The sequence below is a fragment of the Drosophila simulans genome, chromosome 2L (assembly GCF_016746395.2).
Source record: "Drosophila simulans strain w501 chromosome 2L, Prin_Dsim_3.1, whole genome shotgun sequence".
NCBI classification, from domain to species: domain Eukaryota; kingdom Metazoa; phylum Arthropoda; class Insecta; order Diptera; family Drosophilidae; genus Drosophila; species Drosophila simulans.
This window is the reverse complement of record NC_052520.2, coordinates 14,448,199-14,465,375: the sequence shown is the minus strand read 5'-3', so window position 1 is coordinate 14,465,375 and position 17,177 is coordinate 14,448,199. Positions and strand designations below refer to the sequence as shown.

Genomic DNA, 17,177 nt, shown 5'->3' with positions numbered 1-17,177 from the left:
GAAATTCATGTGCACGATTTTCCACCATCGGACGTCGATTTCAAATGCCGAGCTTTCAAATGAAGAGGCCACCACCAAGCAGCAGCATCCACATCCACATCCATCCACGCAGTACGTCTCTACGAATCCAGATGCGAAAGATGATGAAGCTACCAATAAAAGCCTCCACCTAGCCCTTCTTCAGCCTCCGCAAACCGATTCATTGAAAGTGAAATGTTGCCTTTAAACTATTGTTTTGTAATTTCTTGTTTTCTCGTGGCTGCCCCGTGCGTTGTTTTCCCATTTGGAAATCAATTTCTGACAGTTTTTCTATTGTAATTTCCTTAGCATCACAATAGTAAAAGGATTGCGTTTTCCGCCTTAGTGTGTGGCCACCACCGGCTGAATGACTAGATTTTTATATCATTTATTTTATTTACTTCTCTATGACTTGTTTGGCTTGGCTTTTACGAGTTACCCCCGGTGTTTTAATTAGTTTGGTCTGGTCGAGGTTTCCTTTTGAGCAATTGTAATCTTGACTTTAATTGTTGCCTTATGGGTTTGTTGGTTTGAATTTGCGGTTATTCTTTAATTGTGGTTGCCATAATGCGTAAATCGACGGAAATCGCAATTGGATCAATTACAAAAAGATCTGAAGGGGGCATTGATTGTTATTAATTGATGTAATGTTTGTTTTTTTTTTTTTAAGGGAAAAGGCTGGTTCCTTTCTATCAGATAATATAGCTAGCTAATACAGCTAGTTTTATATAGAAAATGGAAAAAAAGCGGAGAGGAAACCTTTAAACAATCGAACCTCTTCATTTCCTTGTGTTGAGTTTCATACTCAATTTCTCCACTCATAATGAAGACTAATTACCGGTCCTAAACGATGTCACCCATGCAGGTGATCTCATCCAAGTCGATTCAGAGCCATTCCCGCTCAGCATGATGCACACATGCACTTCCCACAGAGCGTGCAACGAAAGTGAAACTGGAAAGAGAAAGACGCGAGGTGTAGGAAACCGAAATTTCCAATATTTCGTTTTTGTCTTTCTTAAATATTACACAATGGAGCCGAACGCCCATCCAAGTCAATATTATGTTATGTTAATAACTCGGAGGCCGCCGATGGGACTGCAACAATGTTGGGCCCCAAACTTTCCCACTCTAGCTGGGCGATGCAGTCGAAATTCTTGGCATGCAATGCAGAACTGGTCGGATGTTGGGGATACGTTGACTCGCCTCGAATCGGATTCGATCGCTGGCGGTGGTTCCGGATCGGATCGGATCGGTTCGCGGACAAACAGACATACTGTCTGCCTGCCCCTCAGTATCCCCAATGCGATGGTCGTATCTCTTTGGCCCTCGCTTCGATCCGATTTTTTTCGTAAATGGAGCTTGAAGCGCGACCGCGCACCGCAGGCGATGATCGAGCGATTGCACTGAGAAAAATTACAAAGGATGGTAATCCTGCTATATAGCTAGCTTTTTTTCTCTAGTTTCTTAATCTAATTTTGGACCAAGAACAGTTGATTAATCCTTAAATTTTTTGGTGTTTTAGAAATGTTATACTTTCTTGCAAATTTTAATTTATTTTTCACGGTGCACTAAACCGTCGACACACAACCGCTAAATCGACGACATTCGCTTTCATTTCCAACTGCAGTTGCCTCTCAGCTGCTGGTCAGTCACACTTGCTACCCAGTGCCATAGCACACCATATTTTCATGCCATGCCGTGCCATGCACTTGCCACTCGGACCCCCCTGCAACCGCTGCACTCCATGCCACTGCGTCCCCCCTTCCCCATCCGACGAGGATCTGCCCCTTCTCAGCTCGACGGTTCATCGGTTTGTTGCACTTGATGTTCGGCCTCTCTGTTTCTGTTCAAGTTTCGTTTGTGTTGCGCAGTTTCGCTTTCGATTTCTTTCGTACTTTCGATTTTCCATACCCTTGAATAAGTTGTCAAAGGTGCATCACAAGTTTGGTTTTGATAATAATAAATATTAAGATTATTGAAGATACGTTCTGAAAGTAGGATAACATGAATATTATTTAAATTATATAATATTCTTAGTTTGTTGATGGTTTATTGTGAATGCTCGCATTTTTTACTATTATGTTGTATATAGAGAGATTGGCTTGATAAACTGTATAAATTGTATATTTTCCCATACTATTTTTAAACTACGTCGCTACTAGTTAAGCTTACCCACAACAAATTTATATAAATATGCTGATGGCATTAACCCTTGTCCCAACCCTCTTGAAGTCAATCAACCTGCGTCTTGGCGGATCGCAAACCACTTTCTTCTCCCAGCTCGTTGCCTCTTGCTTTTTGATCAGGGTCTGGGGGACTTAATAATCGTGCGAAACTTATTAATCATATTTCATGTCGGAGACGCTTCCATGCGTGGTGTGTAAAGGCACATATATATACTTATAGTTATGAATGAGAAGAGATTAGCCGTCATTGACTTAATCGGGCCTAAGATCGGCGACGGCCCTTTATGGCCAACAAATCGAGGGCCACTTTCATTTTTGTTTCAGGCGCAGTCTGTGTCGGAATCCGAACCACTGAGGAGGCGCTTCGATTCATGGTCAGCGAAGAAAGTTGTTCTCACACATTAATTATGCTCCTCGGAACCTCCCCATCGATTGATTGATACGATTTATAACCGGAAAAAAAGACGGTTTCTGGTAAAAATTGTTTTCATTCATTGATGGCCAGTCAAGTAATTCCAATTGTCTCACTCGATCTTGCTTTTTTCGATCGTTGGCCCACTTTGCTGAAGGTATGAACTGTATGACAAAAGACCAGACTTCGCTGGACTTCATCCACTTTACAATTTGATGGTTCAATTATAAGAATTGATGGTCTGTAATTTTCATGTCCCATACATAAGCATTACGCCAATGAAATACCGAAAATGCCGCCTTGGTTTCGCTTTCCGAAGAATCGTTTTATTGGGAAATATTTATTTATTTAAAGTTAACTTTGGGGATTATCCAGCGCTTTCTGTGAATATTTTGTTTTTGTCGCCGTATTGTTTTCATGGAATCCACTTAATTAGCATTTGTGTCGGAGTTCTACAGAAATGATTGAAAATCCCAAAAGGCGAATAAAAAATTCAGCAATTTCCAACAGATTGCTTAAGATGATGCTCAAACGCTGCAAAACAAAATATAATTTTTATTTAAAGGCCTCTTTGCAATTTAATAAAAAAGAACATTAATCATGGGACTTCTATTAATGAATTATGTGTAGTATGCGCGTGTTTTAATGTTTGAATTTAATGGCTTCATTGAATGGGAAATCAAATTCAAAATACTATTCGATAACTTCAGCAGAAACTGTTTATAGCATGAGGGGATGGTTGAAAAACCTGTTGCCATCTCTTTGCCAACTGGATGGATGTGGCTAATGATGATTTAGTCGGTTGTTGTTGTTACTGTGGATGAGGATGTTGGTTGTTGTGGCTTGCCTATTAAGCCGCAACTTAGAAACTCGAAGCGAAACAACAACTGCAATGGCAAAGATTGAAAATACACATGTATAAATAAACAAAAATAAATAAACAAACAAAGCTAGGCAGCTAAAGCAGGCTGAAATTGAGTTAAAAGCCCAAGAGATTCGACGAGATTCAAGAGATTGAAGCTGCAAACAACTTTCCACTCCAACTCGAAGTTGGACCGGGTTTGTTTGGGACTTGACTTGGCTTGGCTTGACTTTGACTTGGACTTGGATATGATCCACGTGTGCGTGCGACTCACTAACTAAACACGGTATACCATATGTGCAGATAGATGTATGTGATGCTCGTATGTGGAGGGGATGCCACAAATTGTTTATTTGTCAATCGGTTTTTGGCTTATTAGCCGCTGCGGCAGCAAAAGTGAAATTTTCCACAACTCTGCAAGTGGAGCTCAGCCGGCAGCCGATTTATGGCCAGCGCTACGATTCAGTTAATAGCCCCGACTGCTGCCAATAAATCAGCTAGCTTGGCGGTGAGTGAAAAACGTGACTTTTGATTTGACATTTCACAGTCATAAGTATGCGACGACTACGGACGACCCGTCTCGCCCCGGGTTTCTTATCAAATTAAATCGAAAACAAGTCGCTCTCATGCAATTTAAATTCATTTGGCTGCCGCTGCAACTGGTGGTAAGATGGGGCTCGGCCTCATCTCGAGCGTCTTGAATGTCATCTCAAATGTGGCTAAATGTCAAAATGCATCAGCATCAGCCTCTCATCTGAGACATCTTCCCCGCTGCTAATTGAGTCATTTCGTTCGTCTTCACCGCTTCTCTTTTTTTCTATAACTATTTAATTCACCAACTAACCGAATGCATTCTCTATTCGTATCTTGCACGCTTGCGCAATAGCGAACCTCGTCGAATCTGGCAGAACCAGTAAGTATAAGACTGCATTTATTGCGGATAAGTATGATCTAAGATCCACCGATCGTCTATAGTTTCCTTGCCCGTGTCTCTCATACATAATTGCGTTTGCATGACTTCATATCGAGTGTTTTCTGTGTGTGATTCCATTAAAAAAAAAGTTTTTGAGTTTTACAGAAATGTATTTAATCACGCATTTCGTAGTACATAATTCTTTGGGTTTCATAACACATCACACATATTTACATTACCTGTTAAAATGTTGAATATATTACTATAATACTAGATCTTTAGATAGAAATCATTACAGGTTATACAAAGAGAATTTCATAGCTTAAATTTAGTTTGTTAAAAAGTGCTCATTGACCAAATCCACTAGATTGGTAATGGTTTTCAATTAAATGTTTTTTGTAAACTTGGTAAATTACCTTGAAGCCGAATACATACGCGATTCTCAACAGTCACAACCTTTTGATTTGTCATTAGCATTCGTATTTGTGGCTGAGTTACTCACTCGGAGCGATCAATCAGTTTGGGGCTGTGGTTTTATTTCTGTCTGTGTCGTTCCACATTTGCACGGCGCACTTTGCTTCATTAGCCAGCGCCTGGGGGCGTTGCCACGCCCACCATTCCAGCGGCTTACTCAAAATTCTGCACGCGCAGCCCCCAAAAGCCCCCCCTCCCTCCAGCTCCCCGTGGTTTGCCCCATTTCATTTGAAAATCTCCCATTTGTGTGTCAGCAGCGCCATGCGCGATGCATAAATATTCAGCATGGCTTGGTGGCTTGTTTTTGATACTTTGAAATACCCTTAAACTAGAAGTTGGCTTGGCTTCAAAGTTGGCTACTGGATCCTAAAGCCAAGAAATTACTATAGAACATGTAGCCACAACTTAAACACATAACACAGCAATGCAATTGGCATATTCCTTCACTTTATTTTGGCCAAACATATCACAGTTCTCATATTTTTCTCATCTTGTAGCCTTATTGTTCTTTTAATTAAAATAACTTACTGCCAATTATGTTGCCAGTTTTTGTATTTTCAAAGGTGAACCTACAATCTTAATCATAGTGCATGACTGACCTTATGAGAGGCAAATGTTTTCCCACAGCTATCAATTGCCAAACAATTATTAAAAACTATTTACTGAGAGTATACACTGGCATCCATACACACAAAGTCTTTTCTTATGTTTGATCAATTCTTTTGGGGACACCGAAAATGGAAAACAGTTCGCACAATTTAGAAGACAATTGTGACTCATTTAGTCACGAATTTTGCCAATTTTTTTCGCCTGTAGTTTTCGTAAAAGTTTTTTTTATTTTTTTCTATTTTCCAAACAAGCAAAACAGCAACTGCGGCTGGCATTGATAATTTATGTTTGAATGGCTGAATGTCTGCCAGTGCGCCAGTGGAGTCTCGGTCTTGTGGGCTACGTGGTCGGGTATTACGAGTAGCCAACGGTATTTTTGAAACCCCCTTTTTCCAGCGGATCCATCGGCGTCCCCACACGTCGCACAGTTTAGCGGTGGCCGTAATGTGACAAAAGTAGATCGCAATTTGGTGATCGTGTGAGCCAGCGATCGGAAAACGGGTCGTTACTTAGAAGGTGCTACCTTAGCTACCCACTAAACCTGAACCTATTTCTGTCACTTAACTTTTCGGACCCATTGAAATTTATGTGGAAAACGTGTCGACTGACTTAGCCTGATGAAAGCCTGACAGCAGCTGCAAGCTGCAACTGCAACTGCAACTTGCGATTGCAATTGCGGCTACTGTTGCTGCAACGGTTGCAAGTCTCTCACTCATTCTCTCTCTCCCCCAGTTATTTGAATACAAACGTGCGACTTTTCACATAAATCAATGTTAATGGCGCATTTAAGCGACCCACCACCGACTACAACAACACCAACCACAGAGAATATCATAAAATGCAAAAAAAAAAAATTCAAGACAGATAAATAAAATTAGCCAGCGTAATTGCAAACCAGACAGCCGGAGACCCCAAAAAAAAAAAGAAAAAATGTATATAGAGTACCCCGATTAGACCTCCGTGGCAGAGGAGTGGGAGGCATTTTTTTTCTTTTGACCAACTTTGTTAAGTTGTTGGATAGTTTTGGAGGCGAGTGAGTGGCCGGGCACTACCGTATTACACATTTCGTTTTTGGGCTTTGATTTTCGTTTTTGCTATTTTATTGTTTTGTAAACATTTTATGGTGTCAGCTTACAAGACATGATCGGGGTCGGTCGGGATCGAGTCCTAGGCGATGCTTAAAGTCGTTGCCAATGGCAAAAGGTGGCTTAATTGGTGAGCGTTTTCAAAGGTATGTTGTGTGGGAATAGAAACCGTGAGGACGCTAAAAAAATTTGACTTTTTAAAGTATTTTCTTTTTTATGATAGGTTCCAGACAATATGTGTTTTTGATTCAGCCTTTGAAAAGGTTAGAATTGAATGTCTTTTCCCTTTGTATGATAGGTAATGATGATACGTCTAATATTTAGATTTGATCCAATCCAATATTGTTCGTTAGTTTGGATATTTTACAAATACATAATGTTTTCATTACTTATTTGTAGCTTATTTGTTTCATTGTTTAAATTTAGAGATTGTCTCACTTTCTTTAATTAGAAGCTGATTGACGACCTTAAGCCACCGTCACAGTTGCCTCAAATTAAACGCCAGTTCAGCTGGGTTCAATTGGTGGGAGCATTGTGCTATCCCCCATTTGGCACTCTCGTTTGCAGCTTTGTCAAATCGAAAATATATATATGTACACAAGTATGTACAACCACCCACCCAAAGCGGACCCAAAACAATCCCAAACAAGAGACCGACAGCAGCCTAATGGCGGGCGCGACTAACGACTGAAATCCACTTTAAATGCGGCCCAATTGTCGCTTATTGTTCGCCAGCTCTAGACCAAAAGGTGTGCAAAGGCCAAGACCCCCTGAAACCCCACAACCAATGTGTGGCAGCCAAGTGGTCTGGTTTTCGTAGTAGTTTCTACTTGTAATTTATTTTATTTGCTTTAACCCCCCCAAAAAAAATAAGAAAAAAAGCGAGAACCAAAAATACCACGCAAACAGTTGAATTGGCGCACGTCATTAACATTAGTCACGGGTTAGACGAATAGCTTGGCTAAAAACTATATAGATGTGTGCAGATATACCTGGTTGCGGTATTGGTAACGTAACACGTGCGCGATAACCAAACAAAAAAAAGGAGTCTACAAAAATTTGGCGTTTTTTAATTAAAAATACATATAAATTTGATTTCTTTTACGGTTGGGAGATAAGCGCGATTTGATAACTCTGTTCATTTTCCTTTTCGATTATTTTTCGCCAATGATATTTCCGAATAAATTTGTTTTGCTAATTAAGATTAAATAGTTTTTGGTAATTTATTGATCATTTGTTATCAAACAGCTAGAAAATATTTTCATAATTCACTAGATATTCAAGCCAAAATTATATAATTTATATTCGAAAAGCAATCAGCATTGAAATGTGTTTATTAGGCTTATGTGTGACACTTTTGTTTACCACAAATATTAACATAACCATTTTTTCTATTTCGACATCTTTAGGCATCGCGAAAGGTCTCCAAATGCGGATATCTGTTTGTGGCGCCAGATTGGGACTTTAGCAATCCATTGTACAGAACAAAGGTGAGTTCTAACGAATATAATAATATTAAAATATATGTGCGACATCTTTGATCACTAAAATGCCATTTAATGCTGTAATAAATTGAATTAAATTGAATGTGGACCCAACAAAGCAGACTTACTAAGAGGCTAGACTAATAGAAATTTGTTTAAACATATATATGAAATCGTTTTCACCGCAGGTGTTGCGATTCTTCGCTTATTTTGTCTGTTTAGCAGACGGGAAATAGATTCATATCTAATACATTGTGAACCTAATGACCGCTGCAAGTGTAGCACCTCATTTTCATGGCTCTCCAACAGACTGACTTAGAGAGATCCTCATCCCAAGAGTTCCACACTTGGCGAACCAGTTTGTTTGGGGGCACACGAACGGAAAAATCACACCTTGAATGCATTAAGGCTAACCAAATTTCCGATGTCCACTTTCCCAAAAATGCCAAACCGCCTATCCTCACTACAAGTAAATCCCATAAAGCAAATTGCCAGCCTTGTCCACCCAGGTGGGGTGGGGACCGCAGGTAGGGGGAGTGAAGTACGCTGGTCATGGGTGGCGACTTGGTGGCTTTGACGGGGTGGTGTGAAAAGCAGAAACACTTGAGCAAATATTTGACAGCATCTGGCGGGACAGAGGCGACGCACCAGAGCCACCGATTTGTTTTTGGACGGTTGGCAAAGAAAGAGCCGCTGTTTGTTGGCCAAGAGAAAGGTGACACGGGGTGGGTACGGTAAGGTAATGATGACAGTTTGGCACTTGATACACTTGAAAAAATCAAATTAAATGAATCTCATGGTTAGTAATTTAATAAGTTGACAATATTGTAACATTATAACGTTTAAATAAGAGCAGGCCTCGTAAAATTAGTAAGGGATCGTTGTCTAATTTTTAATCATATATAGTAATATTTTGGTTGCAGTGCATTTACTGCCAGCATTAACCCGCAGTTGCATCAGCTGATGGCCAACACCGGCAACGCCTCTTCCACATCCTCATCCTCTTCCTGGGTTTGGACTTGGACTTGGACGTCGACTTGGTCTTGGTCTTATGGTTTGGCTTATGGACTGGGGGTTGCGACGTCGTCACTTCACTCTCTCGTGGCGATTTGTATCTCGACCAATTAGCGAATGACGTAGCGACGTGGCGACAGCAGCGCATCGTTAAAACCGCAACGCAAACGTTCGGCGACATATGCAAATGGCTGCGAAACAGTTACAGGTGGTTTGGCGGGCATTTTGTCGAGGGGGAGGAGGCAGGTGGGCTCCACAGGTAGAAATGGCCAAGTGGCGGCCACACTGCCTCCTCTGATTTGTGCTGAGCGACGGCCAACTCCGACAAACTCTGGCAAAAGACAGCGATGCTGATGATAATAATAAAAGTGTGCGCATGCGCAGAGCGCACTTCCTTGTTAACAACATAAATTTACGTATGTTTTTTAATAGATGGACAGGTATTTAATTAACATTTGTGCAGAAGCAGTCGCAATCTCCAAGCTCACAAACCGGATGTTGTTTTCTGCCATGAGCTGTGTCGTGGCTAGCACTGGAAAAGCACTCAGATTCAACGATCAAGTGTCTTGAATCGGGGGCGGGGCTAATTGTGGTGCTGGAACGGGAAGGAAATAAATTTAAGCAAACTAGCCAGTGTTTAGCGAAGACTTTCTTTTGGCGAATGTGTGTCTGTAATTGAATTAATGAACGAAATTCACTAGACATTGACTGGCCCACGAATTTTTAATTATTTTTAAGTATTTAACACGGTTTTGCTATCATATTCACACATTTCTTATATCTGGGATTTAATATTAGGGCTCTGGAAATTAACATTAATTTTAATGCAAGCTATAAACTAGCTTCGTATCCTATTTTGGTAGTGGCAATTCGCCACTCAATTTCCATTTCACCCAAGTCCTGTGTATCATGTTGTCTAACTTTCCCAACTTCTTGAGAAATATCGCCATCGGCCATCAGTTCTTTATCTCCGTTGTGCAGTCATCAAGTGGTTCCCCTTTCCTGGCCTCCAGCAAATCCACAGCTCGGGGCTCTGGGTTACCCACAAAGAACCGCTGCTGCCTGCTCCCTTTCCTGCCGCCATAATGTATCCATAATGTAGCTCCAGTGCGGCAATTACGTGCTCCGCAGTCCCAGATACCACCTCCCCAGATTTACGACCCCACAAACAGTGCAGGTGCAGTCAATTTCTTATTGTCTCGACTCTTTGCATGGGCACTTTTTATTTTGAACGTTATTAGGATGGCTTTTGCCTTGGGTCCGTTGGGCATGCACCTGAACTTGATTGTGAGGCCTGAAGGTGTCGGGCTAGACATGATTTTCTATCCTATTTTGATTAGATATCCAAGTTAATTAAAGCTTACACTTGTAACATTACCAACGTAAAATCAAACTTTTTTTACTTGAGCAGACAATTGAGTAAACGTACAAAAAGTATCTGATCTAATTGACATAAAACCATGGGATACAGCACACAGTCATAATCACTGTTAAACAAATCAATTTGCTGGCCGTAACTGGTTCAACGTAGCTCTCAGATTGGCCCAATACCCCGATCAGTCTTATAGCCCTTAAGACAAATCGACAGTTAAGTTAAGCATCTGGAGTTCCGAAAGTAATTTCACCGCGTCTGCCGCGCTGAAACCCTTTTTAGCATAATTTCCCATAATTTCCTTTGACAAGTTAAATGCTGCAATTTGGTATCCGATAATTTATCATATATAACTTAATATTGATTACGATTATGAAAGGGCCAGAGCAGAGGGGTCTCCTTTTCTCCAGCTATCATTTTTTGCCGCCCGTCGAGCATCTTTTTCCCTTGCGCCCGAATGCTAGGAAACGGCAATAAACTTACGGCTTGGAATTATGCAGATTTTTATCGCCTCGCCAACTTTTCTGCATACAAAGTGCATAATTTCCAGAAAGGAAAACCTGCTCCAAAGACGTTGGACAGACGGACACGTGGGCAACATAAGCGCTGGCTGAGCAGCAGCCGATAAGCTTTTTTTTTGCCGCAGATCCTGGGTTGCGGGGAAATATTTTCATAATGACGACTTTTGCGTGAGGAGGCATTGAGTTGGGGAAGAGGAGCGCGCCTCCAGGGGGAGTTCAATGGACCTGGTCGTCGAAGAGATGGACCCCCGTTTCTAAAACGGAAGTGTTTGCCTCGGGTTGATCTCGAGCCTGGGCCTGATAATGAAATTGATAATCACAATCATCACGGTCATGGCTCTGGCCACCGTTTTTAAAGGAAAATAAGAACGTTGTTGATTGACAAGTTGGCCAGGAGTTGGAGTCTGGCTGGGACTCGGTGTCTTCTCTCAGGGGCTTTATTAATTAAACCAGGAAGCATTTTCGGCCTGCCTCCGCAGGCAGTCTCGCAGTCGCGGCCTTACTGGCCAACCCAGCTGCTGCAGCTGGGGATCTTGAAAAATATTTATTAAAAATTATGCACGCATTAGCTGGCCCGGCGGTCGGCGGTCTGTCTCCCTGGGCTTTATTAAGGAAGTGTTTTGGCTTGGTGGGCGAATTACACGAAATGCTGCATATTAATTTAGTTTCTCTAGCGGTAATAGCTGCGATTTGCGGTCAGGCTTAGAGACCCAGACGCGCTTTATGGCATTTTGATAGCCGAGAGAATCCGCTATAAAAATAAGCATCCAACATTTTACGACACTGGCCCGTTCTCTTCTAACACATCTCTCTGGCGAACCATAGTGATGCGAAACTATTTGGTTTAGTGATTTCGATTTTTTCGCTTTACGCCCACAGTGCGCGTAGTCGTTTGTAATTTCCTCTCAAAACTAATTACGATACGGCCCGCGGGGGAGGCTGGTGTGAAGAGAAAAAAAAATTAGAATATTAACTGAAAATTGTCTACACGAAAGCAAATTCATTAGTCGCAATTAACGGATGATAGGAATGGAGTCTATCGATTAAGTTCTCTACGGATTGCAGTCAGTCGATTGTGGGCGTACCGATCGAAATGGGTTGGAAGTGGAAATGAATTGCCGGTGAGACTGTGGGTGATGCGGATGAATAGGCGGGAGATCTGTAATCTAGAACTAATGAGTATGCCGTCTGGGTCGGGGCGAACAACGATCGATCACCCCTAAACGAATCGATCACGATGCTATTGCACCGAAGGAGTTGTTACGAATTTATATAGTTGTTAATTGTGTGTTAACGATGGAGATTTAAAAGAAGAAATCACGAAAACCTAACAACAAATTCGATTTCAGAGGTGTGAATTGCTTTGATGATAAACAAGTTTGATAAACAAAAAAAAAAACTTAAAAATATATCAAACTCTTGTTTTTCTTTTACTTGTAATTGTATAATAGCTTTTTTACCAAGCCCTTTGCAAGCATTAAAATATATTTATTTTTGACATTTTGCAAATATGCAGTTATTTGTTTATGGTGATCAATTTTGAGCACACAGCGTACAAGTGGGTTAAGCACATGCATAAAAACCAAACCAAACAAACTAATTTGCACACTTGACGGCCTGCCAACTTGAGAATGGCTGCATGAACGATTGAATGGAATGACTAACTGAATGACTGACTGTCAGACAGCGAGGCAGCTGCTCTGCCGTCTCCCACCGCTAATAAATAGCAATTAGAATAACATGCCAATAAATCTTGGCTGGCTAAACTCTTTCCCATAAACTGCAATCCACTGTTGTCGATGCTGTTTTCGATGCAGTGGCTGCTGCTGCTGCAGTTGAACGGAACTGAAATCGACCTTGGCTTGCATATGAGTATAAGATGCATATTGCAGATTTGCACACTGACAGAAAAGGTTACCCAAAAATATAAAATACCTCGGGCACCAAACAGAAGTTAAGCAGTACATATGGTACAGGTTAATTTTTAGAGGATTATCTGAGGAATTTGTGTACGCCAAGGATGACTTTTAATTTTCTTATATTTTTCGCAGTGCACTTGAAACTCTCCCACTCCCTGCCAGCCTCCTCCTCCACCTCCACGACCAGGCCGTCTCTTTGTCTCTGTCAGTTTCATTCATAAATAAATACAAAAGTGCAACACCTCTAAATTTATATGTTAATTAGTTGGGCTGCAAGCTGAAACCGCAAATTAGCCCACGACTCGCGACCGCCTGATGCATTTGCAACTGTCAACGGTGGAGTGCAGCGAATGGAGCGATGTGGATGGAGTTCTCGACGTGGGTGCTCCCAGCTTCTCCTGCCCACCTTCGCCTCCCAAAGGTGTGTTAATTGATTGCTCGGGTCTTGCAGGGCCCACAATTGCCAACGGTAAATGCTGCAGATTGTGGCCAGCAACGCCACATGGATTCAATGGCAAAAAAGACCAAAACGGGGAAAATGAAAACTCATCTCTGGGGTCCATTCTTTCCTGTCAGTCAGCAAAAACGAGACAATAAGAGAATTACTTCTGCACATTGTTTAAGGTCATATTTCATGACAATGACAATGATCATAGAAGCATTGCTCTTTTATGTCCCTTACAAAAAGAAGAAATTACATAATTGCTTAGCTTTTGGTTTTTCCAACTATTATGAGATATTTTAAAGATCTCCAGTGTTCGTAAAAAGAATATAATCCCATAAATAACTGAAATGTTTCGAAAGTTTATCTTGGCATTTTAAAATTGTAATTTTTAATCGAAATCGCAACATTTCCCATTTTTCCAATAGGCAGCACATATCGATTACTTGAACCTCGAGAGAGTGTAAAAACTTCGATGGATTTTCAATCGTTCATATTTGGAGTGCAGTACGCGATGCCATGTGGTCAATGGAATATGGCCAGCTTTGGTCGCCTTCGCCACCGGAGTTTTTCTCGCTTTTTTCTTCTGCCATTACATAAAACACTGAGTTGAGACAAGGCGAGGCTTACGTAGACCGAGCGTCTAACGGCGATGACGTTGACTTGGAGAGATCGCGTATTGGATTTCCACGCCGTCATTGTCGTTGAATGGAGCCGCCATGAACGATGGGCGGAGGGCGGGTGGTGCAGTGGTGCGCCGGGGGGGCGTGGTGGCAGCTCATGTGTGGTTGCATTGACGAACTGTCTGACGGCGGAAAGAGAGGCTATATTTCTAACTGTGGTGTGGTTTTACTGTGCTCACCAAGCCTAGCGGGCCAGCCCTAATAAAAAGCATTGCACTTCTCATATCTGGACAGTGAATACCCTATATAAGGATAAAAATAGCTTAAACAATTATATCCAACAATTATATTTAAGAGAAGGATAACTACGGAATATAAATATAATAATAAATGTTAGGTGTTTGTGAAGAATACGCAATATAGGCGATTTCCAGATAATTTCTTTAAAGAAGCTTTCTTCCGGTATATTCTAGAACTAGAGTAGTCCCCATTCGAAACGCAGGAATCCAAAGGCGTATGAGATCTCTACTCATCTTTCTGAGAACCCCCTCCCGCCCTCTCAAACGCTCAGTAAGGTATTATTTAACTTTTTTCATTTGATGGCTGGCGGCTGATGCTTTATGCAAGTTCGTCTATCGTTTCTGCCGGCATTTGTGCTTTTCATTTTTTATCCGCTGCCGCAGTTTGTTTTTGTCATCTGTGCCCATGTGCAATATTGTGCAGCCAAACAAAAAGAGTTGGTGATACTATGGCTGTTGGGAAAACTGGGGGACGGGGCGGTGGAAATGGTCGCACTAAAGTTTTCATCATAACGGTAACGACTTTTGCAAAATCACCAGGGAGATGTTAGATGTTTGATTTCCGCGTAATTACTTTTTTTTGTGCTACCCCCGTTTGCGGGTATTGTTTTTCCAGCTCTGTTTGGAGAGTGTCTTGTTCGCACTAATTACGAAAAAACGCCTTCTGCAGCTGCAGATTTGTGGGCGTGTCCAGCGATGTTGCAATTGTTTTTTTTTATGTTCACTTTGTATTTTTTTTTATGTGCATTTGCTGCTCACTCCCCGTTTAACACGTATCGCATTAAGGCGCATTTAATAAGCCAATTGCCGCTCTCCCAGTCGCCGGCAGTTAGCCCATTCCCCCATAAAAGAAAATAACTACTAGTGAACGATTTCCGCTCGCGACCGTCATTTGACACGTTTAACGAAATGAAAATGATTGACGACTTGGTGAGTTGACGACTTGCCAACTCTCTGGATTCTCCCAGCCCCAGTTTACATACATTTGCGCAGGTACATGTACGAAATACCTGTGTATTGTAGTAGGCTGCTCCTTCTACCCTCTTCCTTTACTCTTATCCATACATACCTAATTATACATAGTCAATCTAGTCATAAGCTTATACATACATACAAATATTATAGAGAAACTTATCGATTGATCGACTCGCCACTCTGCAGAGAGCGCGGCAGTCAGTCGCTGTTGAATCAAGCTAGGGTACAGATCGGAAAATAAAATAGAGAATTGTAATAGTTCGGATGTCAACTTCTGTAAACGGCGGCTAAAGTATGTATATATTTCGCAATGGTCGCCACTTGCAAAATGGCCAACAAGTGTGCTGTGGGGCCCACTGACAAGTTAATAGTCAACTCTATTAACTTTTTATGACCACAGCCTGTGCTCTTTTGTCGCCCCAAAGGAAGTTGCATTCACTTGAGAGCAACAACAATGCAATAATCAATTTACAAATATTGAAAATGAGAGCTTCGAGCTGTTTGGTAATGATTAAACCAATAATTGACTTCCTGCGGTGCTTTGGCAATCGGATTCGATCATTATGGCATTGATTAGTTTTCAGTTTGTTTTGCAATTTGCGGCGAGAATTGAGTCTGATTGGTTATTAGTTCAACTTTTAATTGTCAATTAATGCTACAAGCAGTCAATAAATATTATGTGTTTTTGTAGCTAGTTTTTTATGTTTTCTCACATGTTGCACAATAGTCAAAATGAATGAGAGACAAGTCAAGAATGTACTAAAATACAACAAGTGCTTCCGACTATCAAGGCACTAAGCCAACATTACGTTTATTGCTCTATTTTTATAGCAAACTAAAAGAAATGTTTAAATTAATGTCATTCATTTGTAATTTTCGTAACAGCAATAACGTAACTAACAAAAAAATAGTTTACTTTATAGTTTTAACATAAAACTAAAACTAATATTGAGTTTTTCTTACACTTAGCTTTTATTTATATAGTTAATTTTAGTTATTTATAAATGAATGAATGATGTTCAAACTCAATTTCCTATCATTTTTCATCCATATCAAACTCTTTCGTAAGCATTTCAATCGAACACACATTTCCCAATAGCCATTCAGACTGGGTGTGTTGACAAGGCTAACCAATAGACGCCCCCGCAGATCTTTCCATCTTCTGTTTCCCGACTTAAAAACAAGCTCAATTTATGAGCCCAGCTTGTGGCATCCATCATCGCGCAACTTGTCTTGTCTCCTAAAAGGGCCGAGTCTTTTGGAAGCTGTATACCGTATACTATGCTATGTGTATGCGTTAACGTATTTCTGAATGCAAACGAGAACGCCACATAACAAATGCCAAAAAGCGAGCCGAAAAAGGGTAAGGAACGCCGTCTCGAGCTGTCCGTGTTATAAATGATGGGTCCCAACTCCTCCAAGTCGAGATTCGAGCTCGAGTTCAAGCCTCTTTCTCTCCGAGGCCTTTTACTCTAGCGCCACATGCCACGGCAAAAGATCTAAGACCATGTTGCACATCACAAGATCGCCTGTCTGTCTGTCCGTCCGTCAGTCCGAGCGTCCGACTGTCTCAGAGTCTGTCTAAATGTTGGCGGCCCACGCATTCGCCGGCTAAGAGATATCCCAGCGAGAGCAGAGCAGGGAAACCTGCTGCATCATTTTTCACTCGAAGATTGCATAATGATTGACAATTCATTATGCCAGCCAGCTCTTTGCTGGGATCTCTTAGGCATCAAGGATAGCACGCAAAACAATTTGCAGTTAGTTCCTGATCCATTTTAAGTACAACACAGAGATTTAAGAGACAGTGTTTTGATCAACTCTTATAAGAAAATATTATTATTAAAATGTTAAGTGTAATTCATTTACTCAATCCTTGCTTTAAATTATTTAATAGATCATAAGTATTGTGCATATTTTTCTCTGAGTGTATGTGAGGGTTTCTTGGGCTCTTAATGGCTGGCCAGAT

General features: G+C 41.2%; 1 protein-coding gene across 3 annotated transcripts in view; it reads left to right on the top strand.

Moving 5' to 3' along the window:
- LOC6732346 (protein outspread) overlaps positions 1–17,177 on the top strand; it is an 81,207-nt gene that overhangs the window by 35,129 nt on the left and 28,901 nt on the right. For 2 of the 3 annotated variants that reach the window (XM_016178272.3, XM_016178274.3), the window contains exons 2-3: positions 4,365–4,391; positions 7,969–8,049. In XM_016178272.3, the coding sequence (XP_016024996.1) occupies positions 4,365–4,391; positions 7,969–8,049 (108 nt within the window). The remainder of the gene's footprint in view (positions 1–4,364; positions 4,392–7,968; positions 8,050–17,177) is intronic. The other variant, XM_002079431.4, reaches the window with a different exon arrangement.